Source organism: Nyctereutes procyonoides, unplaced genomic scaffold (assembly GCF_905146905.1).
Source record: "Nyctereutes procyonoides isolate TBG_1078 unplaced genomic scaffold, NYPRO_anot_genome, whole genome shotgun sequence".
Taxonomy (NCBI): Eukaryota; Metazoa; Chordata; class Mammalia; order Carnivora; family Canidae; genus Nyctereutes; species Nyctereutes procyonoides.
The window spans coordinates 7272569-7296608 of record NW_026575155.1 but is presented as its reverse complement, the minus strand read 5'-3'; the positions used below and the strand labels follow the sequence as shown (position 1 = coordinate 7296608).

General features: G+C 39.0%; 1 protein-coding gene across 5 annotated transcripts in view; it reads right to left on the bottom strand.

Annotated features, from left to right (window-relative positions):
- Positions 1-23565, bottom strand: part of SON (SON DNA and RNA binding protein) — a 32476-nt gene extending 8911 nt beyond the window's left edge. For 2 of the 5 annotated variants that reach the window (XM_055313710.1, XM_055313711.1), the window contains exons 1-7: positions 23432-23565; positions 20193-20359; positions 11983-17913; positions 10190-10350; positions 8145-8291; positions 7786-7974; positions 739-849 (exon numbers count right to left, since the gene is read on the bottom strand). In XM_055313710.1, coding sequence (XP_055169685.1) covers positions 739-849; positions 7786-7974; positions 8145-8291; positions 10190-10350; positions 11983-17913; positions 20193-20359; positions 23432-23508 — 6783 coding nt within the window. In that variant the 5' untranslated portion in view covers positions 23509-23565. Of the gene's footprint in view, positions 1-738; positions 850-6889; positions 7686-7785; positions 7975-8144; positions 8292-8459; positions 9961-10189; positions 10351-11982; positions 17914-20192; positions 20360-23431 lie in introns of those variants that run through there. The other 3 variants (XM_055313708.1, XM_055313712.1, XM_055313713.1) reach the window with 3 other exon arrangements.
- Between the last annotated feature and the right edge of the window lie 475 nt (positions 23566-24040).

The following is a 24040-nucleotide window of genomic DNA, read 5'->3' as shown; positions in this document are numbered from 1 at the left end:
ATGAGTTATACAGGAAATTGTTCAAACACATAAAACAGCTTTCTTTAAAAACTGAGCACTACATTAATGACCAATATTTATTGTTATGGTTAAAAATCAGTTGTCAGTCCTTCAAAGTAGATTTACTCAACACTGGCATGGTCAGATATGTATTTCCTTATCTGTCTGAATGTATACTTACTGTTTCTATACAGATCTGCCACAGGAATGTAGAAGACAAATGGAAAGCTGTCCACTGTTAAAAGTATAGACTCTGGATTCAAGACTGCCTAATCACTTTTTTTTAAATTTTAATTCCAGGGTAGCAGTAGTTTATGTACGGTGTTTTGTTTCAGGTTGACTAACCTTTTTTTAGTCCATTTCCTCAGCTGGAAAGTGGGAAATAATAGGAGTACCTACATTTCTTTCTTTTTTTTTTTTTGAGTACCTACATTTCACAGGGCTTTTATGGGCATGTAGCTACTTTTATATACCAGATTACAAACTCAAGATAAGTGCAGAGAATTTTTTTATTTACCCTCCCAAACTGTTCCTGCCACACAGTACACAATTAACACTTACTAAATAAATGATCATGCCCCAAGTCACTTTCATTTAAAATAAGCTAGCTAATTACAATAAATTACAATTTCCTTGGATTTTAGGGACCTACGTTTCAACAGCATGCCATAGACTTTGCTTATGTCAGAACTATCTAATTATTTAAATTCTCATTTATACATTAAAATTGCTACATACCCGTTCCTGAGCTCGATTTAACATGCTCATGGCTTCAAGGTCAAATGCATTCTCACTGAGTCTTTTCTGAGCAAGTGCCCGCTCACTCATTGCTGTTGAGATGTCCACAGGCTAAGAAAGAAAACATAGATAATTATCTCAAATTACGATAGACCCCCTAAATTCTAAAAGTGCTTGTATCTTTAGTTGCTACATATCAAAAATAAACTAATAGCCTTACAAATTAATAATCTTGTAAAGTACAGAAAAGATGCCCAATAGTAAAGGAACCTTGGGAAAGTAGACAAGGATTTAAGACAAGTTACAAAGTATCAGAGGCAGCAGTTAAGTGATTTCATATTTTCTACTGTATCATATTACGATCATGGAAAGTTGAAGAACTTAAAACTCTCTAGCCTTCACTAACAAGTCATTTATAAAAAAATGAGAATTTTTTGAACACTTTTTCAGCTTAATTTATATGCATTAGCAGTTTTCAATTTATCCTACTTATTAATAAGCATAATGTGAGAAGCAATAAGCAAGGTTCTTGAATAAGCAAGCAGAAAAACACTATCAAATCATGTCAGTGGTCTCTCCACTCATCCGCACATCCTTCCACCTTCTTGCAGTTGCTCAGGGACAGTTGTCTTAAGAGAACTCCACTTCTTCAAAAACTGTATTTCACTATATAAATAAATGAATCCTTTGTTTTCAGTTTATATACATTAATGACCCAAATTAAAATACTTCCGTGGGGGTACATAATATGAACCAAAACACCTAAAATGAGGTATGTCTGAATTGACTCAGATCCTCCTTCCCAAAGCTCATGCCCTACCTGTAAAAACTTTATGCTAATAAGCAAAGAGGAGTTTATAGTTTAACGTTTTTAAATGTTTCATAATGGTCATCTTTAGAACAAATTCCCAATTTGTCAGATTTGTGGCTCAACCATAAAAGGAAAACCAAGTATATGATGTTCTTTGTTCTAATATTAAGAGCTCATGTTGACTTCTATCAACTCACCAATTCTTAATACTTTTCTTCTAACACAACTTAACCCATTAGTATTACCCAGTGATTGCACCCAAGAAAATTCATTTTTGGAAAATGTTTGACATGGGAAGGTTTTCCTATATTCATTTATAAAGAATAATTAGTGAGCACTATATGGATATGACAAACAGAAGTCAGTGAGGTAAATTAACGGCTAAGGATTTTTCTTAAAAAGCTAAGTAAAGGCCACCTGCAATTTAACGGTGTACCGCATATGAAATTTTTCTAAAATAAACACCTGTATAGTAGAGAAGGGTATGTAACCATGAGAATTCTATCTCATGCATAAGAATTCCTAATCTTCCTTTTCCTACCTTCAGAACCCCTTATTCTTCCATCATTCTTAGTTATCCTGCTAAATTGTCTCCTAATTCCTCTGGCAACAAAATTTTTCTTCTATGTAGACTCTTGTCTATTACCTTTTTAAAACGAAAGCAAAACAAATCTGAACTCATTCTGTCATCATTGTTGGACTGTTTATAGATCTCAGAATTAAAGATCTTAATCTCTTCATCAATACACTGAATTATCCGTGCTAATTAGAATACAGGACCTACAAAAAATAATCTAAGCAAAGTCACAAATACTAAAAAATTTTGTGCCTTCACTTTTCACTTCTATTATAATTCTGATCAACTGCTGACATTTTAAATGGCAACCCAGATTATTTTGGCCAAAATTTATTCCTTTGGCGTTAGAGGTTTCCTAAAACTGTTAAGTAGGATTATCAATGTAACTTGGAGGCCCACTGAATACATCTCAAAGACTGTTCATTAACCTTGCCCAAAGTACTATAGCAGTCTATAAATCTTTGAGGATGGCTAGATGGAAATGGGTTTTTATTCCAAAAAGTTTAGAGGAGATAATTTGGAAAATCTATCTCCACCATCCCAAGCCTTGATTCCCAATATCCAACTATGAATTTAGCCATGAAAATGTAGTAAAGATGGCTCTGAAAGCTCCCAAGGTCTCTAAAATGAAATTCTTCAAACTGGAAAGCAAACAAATATATCTATTTTTGAATCCCTCTTTCGGAAAACACATCTTCAATACTTTTTTCTTTTAAAGTCTTCACTGAGTAAGTGGATAAACTAAAATCTCATTTATCCCAAGAAGAAACTTCATTCAAATCTCAGTAATACTTAAATTCACCGGTCTGAAAGAAATTTTAATATAGCAACCTTGATGTTTAATATAAATTTACTTTATATAAAATTACAACTATTTTTTTCCTAAAGTAATACAAATTCATTTACTCAAAAGGCTTATTAGCAAAGTAAGCTGCAAGTTCATGTCAAAACCTTATTACCAGATGGTAATCTATTAATTTTATATTCGTATTTTTAAATGTGAAGAAATAAAATGAACCCAGGATTATCTTAACCTCTTACGGATCCTCAAGAGTTTGAATCAAAAAGCAGGTTTCCAGGTTTTCAAGGCATTCCAGATATGTGATAATGAACAAAAAGCCAAATATAATCTCCAAAGCATTAATACTCAAGAACTAGACCAAATGTTACATGTCAGTATTAAAACTCTCATAAAATATTAGAGCTACTCTTCAGAATACTGGCCAACATTATTCTCTACAGTGAGCACCTGAAATGTGTCTAGTCCAATTAAGAAACTGATTTCTCAATGAGTAGTGACTACTACTACATCGGACTATATGGTGTGTGTATGTATATATGAATAGTATATATTGGATTATACTATATAGTAGAACTTTAGAGCCTTAACTATCTTTAAATGTTGCACAGAAGTAGGAATATGTGAAAGTTACCAAAATGATGCTAAAAAGCCCTTCTAAAAACAAGGTGAAAAAAAAAGCTTAAATTTCATAGACTACTATCTAGTTGTCATCAACAAGCCTTATTGGTTTCCAATGACATATTATAGATTTTCTAAAGTCTAATTATGATACTACAGTAATATTCTAGGTATTGTAATGGGGGAAATGCCTAATTTCCTTTACACTAAGACTTATGCTAAATGAAATCTATATAAGAGAGTATCCTGGATTATAATTCCAGTTCTAATAAAAACCTGTCCAAGTCATTTTATCTCTCTACTACAGCAACACAGCAAATCACTTCTCCCATAATCCAAGAAAGTGTCAGGAATAATGAAATCCACAATTAACATAAATTTCATAGTCTAAGTATAAATTGTGTACTTTCTGTATCGTCCTCATTTAAAAAATCCTAAGTCAAAAAAAAATATCCTAATTTACTTCCCTCTTTTGTCAACCCAACTGTTCATACAAGTATTTTAGGTTATTTCTTAGAAAGAAAAAAAGGGGAGGGGCTATAAAAGGGCTAAAAAAAATAGAAGGGGGTCAGGCAGATAAAGAAAATAAGACCTATAATATGAAAATTATTTTCTACAAATATAATTGCAGGTATCTTAAAAGATGGTAAAAAGGAAACTTTTAATTGTAAAAACACAGAACTAAGAAAATGCATAGGACCTGTATGTAAAATAGAATTTTAAAATATTTAGCAAAAATTAACAAATTACAAAGAGGTTCATATGGAAAAGATAACAACTACAAAAACAAAAGCCATACACAATACAGAATATCTGTGTCATGTGTGTTTTTAAACCATAAATTATGAATCTTTTTATTACATCATATAGAATTCTCTATTATAAACTCTTACATATTTAAACAAACTACAATAAGAAAACAAATAGATAATCTAGTAAATGGTTCAAAGAAATTCAGTGTTAATCACTGAGGAGAATCTAAGGAAAGGAGGAGGAATAACAAGGCTGTACTTAACTATTCTAGCACTGCCAGGGTCTAGTGTTTAATTTTCAATTAAAATTTACATCTTACCCCAAGAACTGAGCTTTCCTAAAGTATAAATTTAGAACTTCTACACTTAAGAGAACTGTAGCTCCACTGGGATGTGGAAATAGTTTTCAGTAAACCAGGCACATTGCCTACCTCTGGACATCTAAATATTTATGATTAATAGTAAACCCCAGGAAACTTTATGTCAAAGACTACATTTAAATCTTCTACCCAATAAGCCTCTAACTTTATTACCAAGAATTAATGCCCCCGAGGACTATTTTTTAAATATTAGTTTTCCAACATTTTTGATTTCACTGTTTATGAATCAAATTCACACAAATATGGTCAAAGTTCTGCAGTCACTCCTTACTGAGGATGATGTTGGCTGGCTTCTGGGTAGGAAGACGATGCTATGGCAGTAAGGAACAGTCTGATGAGCTGATATTCCATAAGATACGAATTTATGTTGATCCATCCACATCTATCCACTCACGCTTATGTCAAAGAGCACTCATGTGCAAGACAATTGGTGGAGTTAAGGATTACAGCAAAGCCGAGATCAAATCTGTGATCTTTGCTTAAATGTTTTAAGCTCAAAACTAAAAAAACCACAAACTCCATTTGTATTTATTAAAATGAAAAAGACTGAGAAGTTTTTTTTAAAAAAATACTATTGAGTTAAAACAGTGACCATTTGAAAGAACTTTCCTTTTACTCTCTCAAACCCTTTATTTCAACCCCTAACAGGGAATCAAAAGGGTCAATGCTTCCATAAAATGTCACCAATAGTATTCCACAAACATTGGTATATATATATATCATAATCTTACAAATATATTTGCAAGATACAGCTAAATAACTAGAACTAAACATTTTATATTGTGACTACCTCCCCCAAGTGTTTACTACTATTGTTAGGTAAAAGTACAAGAGACCTAACATCAAAACAAAACCCTCTTCTAAAATTTAGAACCCTCTCCTAAAATTTTGGGATTGTTTTGCTTAAAATTAAAGTTAACTTACTTATTTTTTTAGTCTGATCTCCCAAGAAACTAATTAAAAGGGTTCTGGTATCAAATAGTTGTATATATCCTCCCACAGGAGAAAAAGCTTCTTTTCTTTAGCCCTCTGAACTTTTTCTCCTGCTTTCATGAAACGCTGCTTAATATAAAATTTGAATACCCAATTTTTCTCCCTGGGATTTCTTTGGAAATAATTTCCAACGTTTAATTAAAAAATGACAACCATTTCTGATGACAGACAAGGATTAAGGCACCACATTCTCAGTGTTAAGAATGAAAATGGCAGAATACTGAACTTCAAATATATAAATACATATATAAAAAGTCTCAATCAAGAAAGTACTTTCACCATGTTCAAATAAGGTTAAAATAGTTATGATCACTTATTTTCTCAGGATAATCCCTTGGAATTTTTCAGTATTTATAGGAAGATACTCAGCTGAAAATTTTTTCTCACATAAATAATCTCCACATATTTTTTTCCAACTCTGTTAAATGTTTTATCTACAAATTACTAAAAGCATTATGTATCAGAATTTTCTAAGTCTGTTTGGCCCTCTTATCCTGATTTATATTCAGCTAGTACAAGATTTAAGTTAATTGCAAATGTCAGTTAACTTTTCCCTCTTCAGATGTGCAGGTAGCCTTATTTGGGGATTAGCAACTGAACTACTCAACTGGTTATACTAAAATATTGTCCAAACCAACTGTCCCTCACTGGTGATACTCCTTCCTCACTGGTGACAGTATAACTTGCTTCAATTGCTGAATCCCACGTAAATATAAATCATCACTGGTGACTGTAAGATGCACTGGCTAATTATCATGTCCAGCTTCATGGTATAGAACTTGCTCTCTTAAAATGCCGCAGGTCAAAAAAAAAAAAAAGTGAAAATGTCACCTGTGAAGAGCTCAGGGGAAAAAAAATACTATCAAAAGATTTCTGATTTGGGTTCTGTTCACTTTCTGATTTTATAAACAACAGGACTTATTTGTAATAATGGAAGTGTTTAGTGGAAGATAATATGGACAATGAAGGGAACCTGAGGTGGAGAGAACAGGTCTCTCTGACCTACGTATCCCAGAACTGCAAGAAAAGGAAGTGGGGAAGAAGTCCCACATTGTAAGGGCATCAGATTATCTAGTCCAGTCTTTGGACAAACGTCTGGGCTTTGGAACCAAGGGCAAGAGGTGATAACTAGTCTATAGCATCATTCAAAACTCCCACCCCCCCTAGTAAGTCTCCACCCTCCCAGATCCCCCAAGCGTGATTTTGCACAACAAGTTAAATAAAAGTAAACTGTTTATTAAAAGATACAGCAAAGGTACAGATACAGAGATACATACAAAGATACAGATATATATATATATATTTACATATATATACAGTCTTGCTGTTTTCATGTGCACTATACTTAGCAGCACATTAATCAGGCAGCATTTTAATGGGGTTGTTTTGACACTTGGCGTTATTACTGCGTCATTTGACAAGATACAACTATAGCCTCATGGAAATTTCAAGGTGTAAATTCCACTTCTCCAACTTTTAATAGTAGCAAAGAGGGGAAGGAGAAGGGAAATGGAGTACCAAGGCTGAGCATTAGGTTAAACACAAGAATTCCAAAGGGCCACGGTAGCACAGGGAAGGGAAAATGATTAAAATTAAAGACTATCTGACAAACAACCCAAAGAAACCAATGTTTAAGGGCAATGGGCTATGTATCCAAGATGCTCACACATCAGCCTACAATGACCTTTTCCAATCCAGTTCTTGTGTTGAACCTGAGGATCTGCCTCTCTCTGCTTGATCCCTCCACCCAATAAATTTGCTACCACCAAAATCTAGAGCTATAGAGCCTTGAAGCAAAACGGGAAGCTAAATAGTTGTACCTTGGGCTACCTTCCCATAAGTGCAAGGAGGGCCCAATGTTGGGTAAGGATGTGATAACACTGTTCTCTGCAATTCGATGCTTTTCACTTTGTGGCTTGGTTCCACAAAGTGAATTGCATCGAGTTACTGTCAAATGAGAAGCTGCGGGTTGTTTCATCTGTCGTCTAACCCGGCCCTGCCGTTTAACCCGGCCCTAAGAAGAGTGAAACAGAATCCAAATCAGATATAAAGTAACAATAAAATGGGAGATTCAGGTATTAAAAAACACAAAACACAATATTCCTCTTACTTACCTCAGAGGGCAAATTGCTGCTGAAAACATTATCATCATCTTTGTTTTCTTCACCATTTTTCTCTACAGGAACCCACTCTCCATAAACACTATCTGCTTCTTTTTTTCGATGTTGAGATCCAGATGACACAGGAAATTCTTTTGTTAATGTTACCTGGCTTTTTGGTGGAGTTGGCTTTGCTGCAGCAATCTAAGAAATAATGTATTTCATTAATTAAAACTTGAAAGACTTTCAACATAATCTGAAAATAGTGTTATTTCTCACAGTATTTAATCCAAAAATTAAGACATTAAATTCCATTGGGTTTCATTTAAATAGTCTCTGTGCTGTTTCATCAAACCATAAACACTAATACTCACATTCAGATTGAAAAAAATGGGTTTGGGTTCACTGAGTTTAAAGGGATGATGATAAAAAGGAGGTTCTTCTTCCTCTTCATCCGAAACATGAGGCTTATTCACTATTACATCATCATCTTCTTTACTCTGTGCGATCTGTTTGCATTTCTTAAAAAATAAAAACAAAAGATAAATCTTACACTTTATATGGAATAACGTAATTTAAAAAAAAAACAAAACCACATAAAATTAACTTTCAGAAATAAAACAAGATTAACAATTGGTTGTAAATAAGTAACTTAGCTTATAAGCTATTATTTAAACACACTCTAGCTGGTCAGTCAACAACATTTATTGAGCACCTACTATGTGCAGAGCACTGTACTGGGCACTGTCCAGGGAATACAAAAAAAAAAAAATAGAAGACATGGTCCCTGCTCCAAGGAGCTTACAATCTAGTTCAAGAAACAGAATTACATACACATGAAATAATTGAGGAACGCTTTTACAGAGCAACACAATTAACAAGTGCAAACTGATATAATACAAACTGAGTACATAAGTGCTGAAAGAACAAAAGCTCAAGAGAAAACAGAATCAGGCAGAATTTGATAATCAAGGGCTATTCCTTGAAGAGTTCTAAGCCAGATTTTCATAGTTAAGAATAAGGATTGGCAGGAAAAGAAAAAGAGTCATCCTAATTAGGTGGTGGTAAAAAGGTGAAAAACTTATTGGAAGAACAAGAGGGCTGAAAATGAGGCTTAAAAACATATAGGGAAAACATTAAGTGTTCACAAGATTTTAGATAAGGAGCTCAGATTTGATAAGCAAGTAATAGAAGCCTTCACTAAGTCCTTAAATTAAAAAAAGTTGTAATTCATATTGCAACAAATCTAAGTGAGAAAACAGATTAAGAAACTATATGAACCCCCAAATGCATGGCAAATAAGAAATCTGAAACCTCTGGGTTAGATGGTAATGTGTCTCTCCACAAATGTTTTGTAGGTTGAGTGTCTCAAGGAACAAAACTCAAGAATGAAAAATAAGGCATGATGGAGAGGGTGTTAACTGATGAGGTCTGACACATAAAGCAAAGTCCATTCCTTCCCGAGAAGCTAAGGAATAGACTCCATTACCTGGCTTTATAAAAAGGTCAGAGTAAATTTGGGTGGACTTATCTATACAAGCAGAATTTGTCATACCCATCATCAATTGGAAATGTTACAATAGGATAAAAAGCTTCAATTGGCCAAAAAACAGAGTATATACCAAGCTTGTAATCAAGGGGAACAGAATATATTGACAGTGGCAGGCTGGCATAAGGCTAGCCAATAACAAGTTTCAATATATGAAACAGTGTGATATTTCTGGATCCTAGCAGCAATATTTCAGCGTCCTCCCAAAAAAAAAATAATAATAATAAAAATAATATTAACAAAGCAAAAAAAAAGCCTCAATTGAAAAGATCAAATTCTTAAAAACAAAAATAAGTGTGTTTAAAATGTTACTGCCAAAACCCGAACCGCAGGAAGAACTGATAATGGCCGGCCATTATCACCAATGGCTGGTACCAAACAGCCAAAACCCGAAATGTTGATGCGTAAGAAGTTCCTTTCAGGCAATGGCCAGCTATTCTCATTAATTTCCAAGCTCCGGTGGCAAAAGATCATTTCTGAAGATTGTCTGTGTCTTTGCGTATATGCAGTACACTCGTGGCGATCAGTGAACACGTCGTGAATGGAAACGAAACTGTAGGCGAGCTTCTGCGTGTTGCTCACTCAACACCTCCTCCATTCAAACGAACCGTCCCACTCCTCAGTCAGTTTGGCTTCTAAAACTGGAAAGCAAAAGTAATGGGAAGTAACTTTTAGCTAGCGGAGCTTAGCCATCCCGGATAATGGCCTGCTAAACAGAGCTTCTGCCGCTGCCACATCTGTATTTCGGGTTTTGGCCACTCGGTGCCAGCCATTATCAGTTCAGCCCACAATTCGGGTTTTGGCACGCTCCAGAGTCAACATCACTGAAATAATCCATTTAAGAATGTAAACAAATTCTGTCTAGCTTACCTCAGTTAGTTCTTCTATAGTAGCTCCTCCTGATTTTTTAGCAACTTTCTCTTCTATTGTGGGTGGAGGTGCAGGCTTTAGGTTTGGCGGTAAAGGAACACCAGCCTTAGCACACATGGCAGCTGCATTAGCTTTGGCTATTTCAAGTAATTGAGCCTTATCTGGAAGAGGAAAAATATAAGCAGATTTCCTACAGGCTAAACACATTCTGTATTATCCAAAAATCTTATATGGTTAACAAAATTAAAGGCAGCAATATTCTGTCCTAACATGTAACTGTGATCAAATCACTCCTAATTTGATCAGTTTTCACACAAATGACCCCTATGAAATCAACACTCAGCTTCCCTTTTAAATACTATACAAAATTAGCTAAATTATGTAACAACCACCCTAACATACACACACACACACACACACACACACACACACACACACACACTCCTGGCAGAGCCCTCTTTATTTTCCAAAATTATGATGCCTTCAGAATTACTTTCCTTCTAATCTCTGACGTTTTAAATCACTCTTTAAGCCCAAGTTCAAGTACCACCTCTTCTTCTAATAAGCCTTAAGTTAGAACGTAACACTTCTCTTCCAATGTGCTCCAAAGCACCTTACCTATACCAGTACTTACAGTAATCATCACATTCTACTTTATTTTGCAGGTTACGATTTGGTAAAAGAGAAAAACACATATTTTATCCAGGTCTCCTCTACCAACTTGCAACCACTTCAAATATCTAATTCTATGAATTAAAAAAGAACTCAACTTCTGTTAAACTGAATGCATTTTCCCTTACTGTTCTTGTTAGGGTCTTCTTCTTTAGACAACCCTGACCTAGAAATGTACAATCTTCTAAGATAATGATAAATTATCCATTACTACTGCAGATAGTCATGCACTATCCATCAGGTTTTAATCATCCCTACGTATTTCTTAAATCAAAAGAAACTAGAACACTTTACTTTTAAAGGCAGATTATTAAAATACTAAAATCATTTTAATAAATTTACCCATTATACTATATCTTCGCAAAGATTTAACAGCCCTGTGCTGCCATTTTCAAACATGTAAGTATTAAAAAGAGACACTAATTTGAGGCTTATTTGCAAGGACCTATGTTGGAATACATACAATAAAACAATGTGAGCACATACCAGTCTTGTTGTTAACTAGACTCGTACTTTCCATCTTTAGTTATGGAAGATAGTTGAAGCAAACTAAAACATTCAAGTATGAAAACACCTCGGTTCTAATACACTCCCAAAAGGTCTTTTTAGCTTTAATTATAAATGTACTTATCCCTACATGTTTTCTAAACACAAGCTAATCTAATTAGAGTGGACCCTGAACAACATGGGTTAAAGGCACTGACACCTCTGTGTAGTTGAAAACTGCATATAACCTTTGACTACCCAAAAACTTAACTACTGATATCTACTTTTGACCTGGAAGCTTTACTGACAACATGAACAGCAAATTAACACATATTCTATATATGTATTACATGCTGTGTGCTAAAAAAAAAAAAAAAATCGTTATTTATAAAAACATTAAGAAAATGCATTTACAGTACTACCTTATCAAAAAAAAAAAAATACCCACGTGTAAGTGGATATACCCAGTTCAAACCCATGTTGCCCAAGAGTCTACTATAAAGAAACTAAAAGACAAAAATTCTTCTCCTAAACCAATAAACCCGAAAGATTCCAAATATTCCATTTGACTCAAAGATCAGAAAAAAATTAAGTCATTCTCTATTACAATGCCATTAAATTTTTAAATGACTTACTCAAATCTGTCAGACGTTTAGGTGATCTGCCTCTTTCAGAAGACCTGGATCGTTTACGACGGATGGGAGATCTGCTGAACCTTCTTCTCAAGGGTGTTCGTGATCTCCTTAATCTTACTGGTGAGATACTAAAGCTTCGTCTCCTTACCACAGACCTTGATCTTCTCCGACGGCTCGGGGTGCGGCTTCGGCGGCTCGGGGTGCGGCTTCGGCGGCTCGGGGTGCGGCTCCGGCGACTCGGGGTTCGGCTCCGGCGGCTCGGGGTTCGGCTCCGGCGGCTCGGGGTGCGGCTCCGGCGACTCGGGGAAATACTAAAGCTCCTCCTCCCCACAGATCTAGATCTTCTTCGGCGACTGGGAGTGTGACTCCGACTCCGACGACTTGGGGTGCGACTGCGAGCTCTAACTGTTTTCCGGTTATCCCTAGAACTTGATCTTTTTCTTTTTCTTTCCCTGGACTTCGACCTGTGCTTTGGAGATCTTTTACGCTTCTCTTTTGATACAGAGCGCCTTCCTCTGGACTTTGACCTTGATCTGCTGCTCCTCCTCCTGCGTCTTGAACGGGACCTTGAACGTGTTTGAGAACGATGAGACTTGGACTTAGATGATCTCTTCCTTGCCCTAGAACGAGATTCGCTGGTACGCTTGCGTGATTTGTGTTCAGAAGACTTGGAACGCTTACTTCGAGATCTTAAAGAAGAGTCTCTTTTCTTCTCTTTCTCACCTTTGTCCCGGTTCTTGTTTTTCTTGCTTTTCTCATGTGTGTCCTTAACTTTTACAAAAATTTCATAATCATCTTTTTCCTCTGAGGAAGACTCTGAAGCTCTTTCTGGTATACTGATTACAACCGGACTGGCAGTAGATTTGTCACGTTCAACCTCACTTGCAAGTAAAGGTCCTTCAATACCAGCTCTAAGGCTTGTAAGACGTTCCATATCCTTAGGAAGTAATGGTCTCACTAAATCTGCTTCATTAATATCATCAATATTAGCAGAAAATCCTGAATCCGACAGTATCTCTTTAGTAGGGAGAGTTGCTTCTTTATCTTCTCCACTACTTTCTTTAGGACTGAGAGCAACTGCCAATGTCTGATCACACTCTTTTATAGGCAATGGTCCTTCTGCATCCTTACTCATAAAGTTATTTGATGGTAAATCAAGATGAATGTCCTTAGCAGGCAAAGGTCCCTCTATGTCAGCTTCACTACCACCACTAGGACTAGTGGAAATTATCATGTCATGTTCAGTATCTTGAGTAGTTAAGGATACTTCAACATCATATTTATTAACTGAACTGAGAGCAGATTCTGTGGCAAATTCAATACCCTTACTAGTTCCCATTGCATCAGGTTCAAGAGCAAGGGGACCAGCAGAAGATAGAGTTCCTCCATCAGCTTCACTAACACTAGAGCAGGTATCCAATACTGTGCATTGTTTAGTCTCACTGATGGACAAAATATTCCCTTCACCAATTTCATCAACAGCACCAGTGCTGGCAGCAGACACTGTATTATGTTCCATCTCTTTAGCAACTAAGTGATTATTTACATTAAGTTCTATATTTGTACCATTTTCACTTTCATAAGGGTCATTCTTCAGGTGTCCTTCAGCATGTGGCTCTTCATCTGAATGCATGGGAATCTCCTGTATGCCAATCTCTGGAGCAAGATTTTGATCCCCAGGTAATATATTCACTCCTTTTATAACAGTCGGCTCCAGTATCATTGGTGTAGACTCTAAAACCATCTCATCTGGTATTACTTGGGTCTGTTCTGAGACAGTGACAGCAGGCTCTGAAATTATCACAGTGGATTCTTGGACAGAAACAGATGGTTCTGATACAACTGTATTAGGTTGAGGGACTGACACTACTGGTTCCAGTACAGGCACAGTAGGCTCCAGGGCAGAAACTGGCACAGGAATGGTAACATGCTCTGATTCAGCCAAGGCCAGGGTCTCTGGGACAGCCTCAACAGGTGGATCTGGAACAGCCACAGCTACTGGGTCAGAGACAGCCACAGCTGTTGGATCTGGGATAGCCACAGCTGGGGTCTCCAATACAGCCACAGTTGGGGGCTCTGGAACAGTCCCAGTTGGTGGCTGTGGGACAGCCACAGCTGGTAGCTCTGAAACAGTCATGGCTGGTAGCTCTAGAGTGTTCTGTGATGGCTCCGGATTAGCTGCAGCTGGCTCCAGGAGAGAGAGAGATACCTCTGAGGCAACATGTCCTGAAGCTTTCATGGAATCAAAAGTTTCTGCTGTCTCAGACATAACTGAAGGCTCTGATGTTAATACAGTTGGTTCAGCTGACATTATGGGAGTTTCAGATACCATGTAAGTCACTGCTCTCTCTGGAACAATTTGATGTTCTTCTGCTACTACGGCAGACTCTACAGGTGTTGCTGTAATCGAAGACTCTGGCTCTAACGGTGGTTCTGGAACAGTCACAGCAGCCTCTGATGCTAACACTGAAGGATCTGATGCTGACACTGAATAATTAGCAGGCAATGCTGAAGGCTCGGACATCTCACTTTGACTCACAGAAGGTTCAGACAGCGACACAGACTCTTCAGGAGGTAATGCTGGCACCTCAGTAGGCCAAGTATTTTCAGCGGTTAATGCTGACTGCTCAGTAGGTAATGCTGGACCCTCTGGTGGTTCCTCAGGAGGCAATGGTGGTGTCATTGGTGGCTCCTCAGGTGGTAATGGTGGCATTGTTGGAGGCTCTTCAGGAGGCAAAGGTGGCACCATATATGCCTCCGTGTATGTATCAGTATAAGAATCGGTGTAAGAATCAGCTGCCATAGACATCATTGAACGATCAGCAGTGTAAGATGACATCATAGATCGGTCAGCTGCAGAGTACGATGACATCATAGACCGGTCAGCAGCAGAGTAGGACGACATCATAGACCGGTCGGCACCCATGGACATCATAGATCGGTCAGCCATTGGGGACATCATGGAGCGCTCGTAAGCTGACATCATAGAGCGTTCGTAAGCTGACATCATAGAACGCTCAGCCATAGGGGACATCATAGAGCGCTCATAGGCTGACATCATAGAGCGCTCATAGGCTGACATCATAGAGCGCTCAGCCATAGGGGACATCATAGACCGCTCATAGGACATCATGGAGCGTTCGTAAGATGACATCATGGAACGTTCTGCAGCATAGGACATCATCATAGAACGTCTAGATGCCAACATCAGGGGTCTTGGTGCTAACCTATATGGCCTGGGGGCTATTCTATAGGACCTGGGTGCTATCCTATAGGGTCTAGGTGACATCCTATAGGGATCAGGAGTTAGTCTGTAGGGATCATGGCCTAATCTATAGGGATCTTGCCCTAATCTGTAGGCATCATGACCTAATCTGTAAGGGTCATGACCTAACCTATAGGGATCCTGAGCTAACCTGTAAGGATCCTGAGCTAACCTGTAGGGATCAGGAGATTTTGAACCCAACATAGCAGAATCTTGGGTACTAGATGCTAACATCTGGGCATCCATGGTACCTGATGCCAACATCTGAGCATCCATGGTGCCGGAGGCTAACATCTGAGAGTCCATAGTGCCTGATGCTAACATCTGAGAATCCATAGAGCTAGTAGCTAACATCTGGGAGTCCATAGTGCTGGTTGCTAACATCTGGGAATCCATGGTGCTGGTTGCTAACATCTGGGAGTCCATGGAGCTGGTTGCTAACATCTGGGAGTCCATGGAGCTGGTTGCTAACATCTGAGAGTCCATGGAACTGGTTGCTAACATCTGGGAGTCCATGGAGCTGGTTGCTAACATCTGGGAGTCCATGGAGCTGGTTGCTAACATCTGGGAGTCCATGGAGCTAGTTGCTAACATCTGGGAGTCCATGGAGCTAGTTGCTAACATCTGGGAGTCCATGGTGCTAGAGGCTAACATCTGGGAATCCATAGTGTTGGACGCTAGCATCTGGGAATCCATGGTGTTGGACGCTAGCATTTGGGAATCCATGGTGTTGGACGCTAACATATGGGTCTCCATGGTGTTAGAAGCTAACATATGGGATTCCTGGGCCATCAAGGGATCCACTCCTACTGTTACAGAAGTCTCCCCCACTAATGTAGTAGGCAGCTCCTGTGCTACCGTATTATAGGACTCCAGCGCTGTCGTCGAGGGCACCTCCAGGGACTGCGACACGGTCATCGTTGACAGCTCCGTTGTCACCACAGACTGAACAGAGATCTCCAGCGCCACAGTTGCCACAGGCTGCCCAGGCAACTCTGGTGCCCCAGGCTGCCCTGGCAACTCCAGCACCCCTGTTGCCAGAGGCTGCCCCAAAAGCTCCAGTGCTCCAGCTGCCCCAGACTGCCCCGAGAACTCCAGTGCCCCAGTTGCCATGAGCTGCCCAGGCAACTCCAGTGCCCCAGTTGCCACAGGCTGCCCTGACAACTCCAGTGCCCTAGTTGCCGAAGGCAGCCCTGGCAACTCTGGCACCCCAGTCACCGAAGGCTGCCCTGGCAACTCCAGCGCTGTTGTTGCCACTGGCTGTCCTGGCAACTCCAGCACCATTGCTGCCTCAGGCTGCCCCAGCAACCCTGTTGCCGTTGTCACCTCAGGCGGCACAGGATGTTCCACCGTTGTCATCCCCACAGGCTGCTCCAACTCTGACGTCGTCACAGGTTGTTCGGTCAACTCCATTGCTACTGTTACCGCAGGCTGCCCTGGCAACTCTACTGCTGCTGTCACCGCAGGCAGCCCTGGCAACTCCTGTGCCATCACAGGTGGCTCTGGTACCTCCTGTGGTGGCTCCAACCCCACGGACGGTGCTGGAAGCCCTGGCAATTCCTGCGACAACTGTGGCACTGATGTCGCTGAGGGCCCCGGCAACTCAGGCACTGCTGTCGCAGGGGGCCCTAGCAACTCAGGCACTGGGGTAGAAAGGGGGCCTGGCAACTCTGGCAATGGGGTAGCAGAGGGCCCGGGTAACTCCAGCACTGGAGTCACAGGGGGCCCCTGCAACTCCGGCTTGGAGGTCGCAGGTGGCCCCGGCAACTCCATCACTGAGGCCACCGACGACTCCGGCAGCTCCAACGCCGTGCTCTTGGGCAGCTCCAGCAACTCCTGTGGTCTTGTCATGGATGAATCTGCAATCTCCGATGGTACTTCTATAGGCTGCTCTGGCAATGGGAGCCCTTCAGTTGCAGACGACTCTGGAAAATCCATTGTTGTTGATGTGCTTGGCTCGGGATGTACCTCAGTAGGTATCTCAGGCGATACCACAAGGGTTTCCGATGACTCTAGCCCTTTTGCTACTGGAGGTTCTAATATGATCTGTGACTGCTCTGGAGGTATAGTCTCCAAAGATTTCAGCACAGGCTTCATCTGATACTCCATTGACATTGTTACAACTGGCTCAGGTGACTTTAGCACTACTGTTGTAGTAGGCACTGGTGCCGTTGTAAAAGAATCCAGAATCTTTGTCATGGATGGTTCCAGCGTGAGTGCCACAGACTGCTCTGACTGCACTGAAATTACTGATGTTGATGCAACTGACAGTTCTGCAGTTTTTGTAGCTGGCTTCAGAGTTTCTAAGGTGTGTGGCTCTGATACCTCCATGGACACCACAGGAGGCTCTAACACAACTGCAGGAGATTCACTGGTCTCAGAAAGGCCAAAAGCTCTTACAGGATGCTCCAGTGCCATCACTGAAGGTTCAGAATCAAACTTCAAAAAGGAATCTGATTCTAAATCTATGTTCCCATCATGATGTGATTTCACCTTTGACTCAGATTCTTCTGGCTGTCTTTTATACTTTTTTTCCTTTTCTTTCTTCTTTTTCTTCTTTTTATTTTTGTGCTTTTTATGCTTCTTTGACTTTTTGGTGGGAATTTCATCAGTAGGATCTGTTTGTACAGACACACATCTACTTTTTCTGGAGGCCTCCTTCAGGTCTGAAATTAAAGAAAGTTAATTTTAATTTGTCAAACATTCCCCAGAGTAAACTTAAACAAGATTTACATTCCATGTTAAAATACCACAGTATTATGCTTCTCATTAAATAAAGTTACCAACTAAACTTTTTACTATGAACCAATTACCTAAAGACTGAAACTTTCCCAATATTTCTTTCTACAACTAAAGTCTGGGTTAAGAGAAGCCTGGGTGGCTCAGCAGTTGAGCGTCTGCCTTTGGCTCAGGGCATGACCCTGGAGTCCTGGGATCAAGTCCCACATCAGGCTTCCTGCAGGGAGCCTGCTTCTCTCTCTGCCTCTGTGTGTCTCTCATGAATAAATAAATAAAATCTTTAAAAAATAAAATCTGGGTTAAAAACAAATTCTCAGTTTATCACAAAAACTTGAGAGTCACACTAAAATGTGTTTACTATGGGACGCCTCTGTGGCTCAGTGGTTGAGCATCTGCCTTTGGCTCAGGGCTTGATCCCGGGATCCAGGATCGAGTCCCACATCAGGCTCCCTTCTCCCTCTGCCTATGTCTCTGCCTCTCTCATGAATAAATAAAATCCTTTAAAAAACAAAAAAAGTGTTTACCAAACTTATTTACAACTATTTTCTCCACCTTACAAGTTTATAGCAAGCTACTTTCAAACTACACTTAAGAAAACTTCATATTACCAACTGTTAAAATTCCTGTAAAAATGCACATGTTAAATAATTTTTAGGACTATTTAATAACCCAAAGCAACACGCCACTGGCTCAGGAACAGACAGTCTGCTTTTGGATCCTGTATCAATTAACACTCACTAGGTGAATGGACTTGGCAAAATTATGACACTGTCTCCTAAAGTTACAGGACAAAGGGAGTTAAAACATACAAAGTATGTTGAACAATGCCTGCCATATAATAAGCCTTCAAATACTAGTGATTGCTTTTATATAGCATACAAAGAAAGGGCTGAACAACTAATATAAAATGCCAACACAAAACTTGAATTTTATCTCACTAAAATTCCCATGTTACCTTCTAATAAAAACACCTTTTCCTTCAACGCTCTTTTAAAATTACTAAAATAATCTTAATGTTTCCTCTCAAAAAATAAGTCCCTTCAGGAAAGAAATTCATTTTTTTAAAGATTTATTTATTTATTTATTTACTTACTTATTTATTTATTCAGAGAGAGCGAGAGAGACACAGGCAGAGAGAGAGGCAGAGACACAGGCAGAGGGAGAAGCAGGCTCCATGCACGGAGCCCGATGTGGGAGACTCGATCCCGGGTCTCCAGGATCACACCCCGGGCTGCAGGCGGCGCTAAACCACTGCGCCACCGGGGCTGCCCAGGAAAGAAATTCTTATACCCCTTTACATTTAACCTAAAAACACCGCGTATCTGAAGAGAAAACAGTTTTCTTCTTTACAACTAGATTAATTTACTCTAATGCCAATACCAACTTAAATTCTAGTGGTCCCAGAACAGCTGATCAGAAATCCAGGCCACTAAGACTATGGAAAAAATGAATACGAGACAAGATCCATTTCAAAGAAAAACTACTTTATACTACTTGTTATTTACATATCTAATACAATTAGCTAAGTTATACTTCAAGAAAAAACTGCTACAGCCATGAATCTAAGGATAGCAGGAGTCAAAGCTGGGTTGTTGTTGTTTTTTACCATATGCTATATCAAAAATAATGAAAATAAAAAAAACCCATACCACCCCCTCAATTCCAAAACTGAACAAAGCTAGTTATTTCTGTGGTTGATCATAAAGCTTTCATTTCTAAGCATCAATTATTTAATTAATTCCCAAAACACATTATCAAAGCGATGATACCTCTGTATTCACTGCACTTGTAAGAAGGTAGATGCAAAAACAAGGCAATCTCTAAACTTGGGCTTTAGGATAAAACCTCCTAGGGTTTTAAAATCATTACAAATTTGATTCAGGCTCCTATACCTTCCAAAATGGACATTTAAACAATTTTTCCATGAAAACCTGAATTCAAAATCCTGGTAAAGAGGCACTACAAAACTAAATCAAATAAAGTTATATTCCACCAACAAAGCAACCAAGTATCAATGCTCATGTTTAAATATAACTGTATTTTCAGAGACTTTGAATAGTTTTCAGTAAATAAATTCAAACTTACTACAGTTTTAGACCAAGTGAACTTTTTTCAAGTGAACATTTTTAAACAACATAAAGAAATAATATTGTCAACTACTTAAGAATTTTTAAGTTTTTGAGAAAGCTAATTATCTCCAACTTACCTGGCTTATATCGTAGTTCTGTATCTAAGACCCCAGAAAGTACTTCCTCTATCTTCTGAACTATTTCTTCATTTGGGAGGCTCCTGGCAGAGGCAGCTGCATCACCTGCCTGGTTTCCTTCATTAGGTGTATTTGTTTCACCATTGAGCTGGCCTTCACTCCTTCCACTTGACAAGAAAAGTTACCAAAATTCATTAATACTTTTACCACACCATACACTGAATTAATATTTCTAACTCGATTGAAATAATCTTACACCGTTCACGCATTTCACCATTTTTGTATTTTCTTTCAGGTGATACTCCCCACCAACAGTGCTTCTTTCACCCTATCTACTAGAAGTTAGTACAGTTTCATTTTTACACAATTACTTAATTTTCAGAACCATGTAATTTTAGAAAAAAAAAAAATCTTTGAAACAGCTTTCTAAGCTCCTTTTTAAAAAATAATAAAATATTTCCAGAAGTCTACACTGATTTAGATTTGGGTTACTTGCATTATCTATCTCAGGGAAGAAAAATTATTAAGATCACAATCACAAATCCAAAGAATATACCACCTAACATACATGGTACAATATACCATTCTAACATGACAGAGGCTACAATCACAATAAAACCACACCTGTGCATGGATCACAACCACCATCAACAGTATCAAGGAACAGTTATACCACAGACACATTGAGTAAAAAAGATAAATTGTAGCCCCTGATCAAAGTTACTGAAATACCATAAAGTTTAAAAAGAAAAATACATTTATATAAATTTTACCCATTGATCAAGAATCCTAGTATTTCCTGGTATTCAAAAAAAAAAACTCATAGAAAACAAATGTTTTATTTATGGTTAACAGTAAATCAATATAGATGGTTTAATGTGTTTTCAATTCCCAGGGTCAGGAAAACCTTAACACGAAAGGCATGTCATTTACCTAGTTACTTACGCAATTTTTGTAAGTTAATAAAATCGTTTTAAAAAATAATTTGAACATTCAATTTAATTAAAATTAGCTAACAAAACAGATTACACTCCACTACCTGATAAAAGTATGAATGTTCAAAAAAGAAAAAAATTCAGTAGTTAATTGTTATTTGGGAACACTTGTTTTTCAAACACAAGTCACATAAAAATTGACATTTACTATTAACTAGAATCATGGGTATTTAACTCATTTAATGATAACTCTATAATTAGCACAATTACTCTGATTTTACAAATGAGAGAAACGGCACAAAGAAAAGAAACTTGACTAAAATTCATGGAGCTATTATGAGGTGAAGCTGGTATTCAAAACCAGAGCTCATACTCTTAACCACCATCTATATATATTAGCTATCTTAACTATTTAAACGTCAGCCTCCTTACCCAAATTGATATGTAAAAACATAGGAAAATACAGTAACTATAACTTACTGAAATGACAAATAAGCCAAATTTTGTTTTTACACTAATAATGTATTACATATTATTTGAGAAGCTGAATATTCCCCAAATATAAGTCTCATATTCTTTTTTAGACTTTGTTTCTGAAGCCCTTTTACACTTTTTCTAACCACTTACATACACAATCACATTATTAGGGCACGGATTAAAACTTGGAGAAGTACAACTTTTAAAAGTGTGTAAGAAAACATCATCTTAAAGCTATCAGAATTTATCTCAGTTATTGAAAAGGGATGAAAATTTCAAGCCATCTAAATATCCAACAATACATTCCTACAATATTATTCTATGAAACCATAAAAATGGTCCAAAAAGACAACTGAAAATGTGAAAAAGACAAACTTGTTCACATTAGGTGAAAAAACCACACAAAACAAGATCACACTTCACAAAATATGTATGTGCATCAGTACACACAAGCGAAAAAAATGAAAGAACATAAAGAACATCATTATGTGGTTGTTTTTCAATTTTTTCATTTATTTTTTTCTAAAAGTCTTACAATAAAACACTGGTTTTCAAATACAAAAACTAGTTTTTATAAAACATAAAAGTGAAACATTACAATAAGCAAACACAATCATTGCTTAAAACTATTAAAAGTTTTCAGGAAAATTATATTCCTATACCTCCGGTCTTTTCTCATCACCTAAAATCACTAACAAAATTTTAACAGCAATGAAATGAGCGAGCGGATATATTTCCTACTTAATATACCCTGCAAAATTAGTGATTTTAGTGATACTATATACCATTGCCCCAATAACCCTATGTTAATTTCAGCGCTTAATTTACAATTGCGTTTTTAAGTTCACGTATTGCTCTTACTCTGAACTTTTGAAATATTACTAGCAAAAACACTGAACCTGGACCAAATATTTACTTTATATAAAACAAAAATTTAAAAGACAACCTCGAAACAACATGACCAACACCATTTTCCTTTCTCCGTATAGAGCTTATTTCTTTGGAAATCTATTCCCGTTCAAATTTTATGGAACTAAGGCTAAACTACGCAAAAATCTAAGAACAACGGCAAAAGTAGCGTATTGGTCTTATATGTCAATTGGGGCAGGAGTAGCAAAAAAAAGGGGGGGGGGAGGCCTAAATACAATGTCTACTATCCATTTGCCAAATTGAGAAATTACTAGTAATTCAGAAATCCCCTTCCATTCTCACCTCGAACATTTCGTCAAAGTAGCTAACATTAATTTGACCTGCTTTCCGTTCAATTTCTAATCCATTATTAGAATGCTGCCCGGTGGAAGCCACAGGACACCAGGGCCCAAATAATCTAATTAAAGGATCCCGACCCCCCAAATGGTCTGAAGCGTGCAATAATAAAGCGGATTTAAGATTACTCAAGAAACGGCCGTTAGAGACCCTTTCCGGTCACAGGCACCGGCCGGCGAAATCCGCGGAGGCGGAGAGGGGGAGGGGAAACGCGGCGGCGGAGGAGGAGCCGGGGAAGGAACTAGGCCCGTCCCCGGTGGACAGCCAGGCCTACGAGTAGCTAAAAGGAAAGAGACGACCAAACGGGAAAGAAGAGAGCATCTTAGCTCGGTTCTAGAAGAGGGAGTCCCGGGTTACCTCAGAAAAGGCCAAGTTCCTCGCTGGAAAGGGAGGGAGCGGATGGGGGGGGAGGGAGGGCCCGGAAAATGGATCCCGGGCCCAGGCGGGGCCGTAGCGGGGCCTGAGGCGAGGAACGACGGCGTCTCCGAAGAAAGGTACCATGGAAAGCTACACGGGGCCCTATCGATCCTTTGGGGGCACAAGAGTCTGGGAAGCGTTTACCTGGAAAGCTCCTGTTGAATTTCCCGGAATTTACTGACCACGAAAGACCTAAAAATCTGCTCGATGTTGGTCGCCATGGCGTCCGCTCCGTTCTCTCAACTCCTCCTCGCTAGTCCTCCAGGCTCCCAGCATGCCTCGGAAGGAGGCGCAGCGGCCAATTCCGTCTCTCGCCGTCCTGATTGGCTTGTGTGGGAGCGTCCAGAGCGGCACGCTCCGCCGCTGGACCAATCAGAGAGCACGGCCCCGTTCTCCTCCGCTGTTTCTGAGCGGCTGGGGTAGAGGTGCTGACGTTTGCGCCGCGCACGACTATGTCCGCCATGTTAGTGACTGACGCAGGCGCCATTACAGGAGAAGTCTCTCCTGAGGCGACTGTGTCGGCTGAAGTTGTCAGTCTCCCGCAATGCTCGGGAAGGATGAAGAGGCGGACTAAATGCTCAAGAGTACACAGCATAAGGAAAGAGAGTGAGGAGGGCGACGCGGCTTGGCACGGGGGGGGCCGCCGCCGTCCTGGGTGGCGCCGAGTTGTGTTTTGGCAGGGAGCTACATCCGGAAAAAGCATTAATCAGCGCCCGCCCCCACCGTGGTGCGAACAAGAACACGTTTTTACCC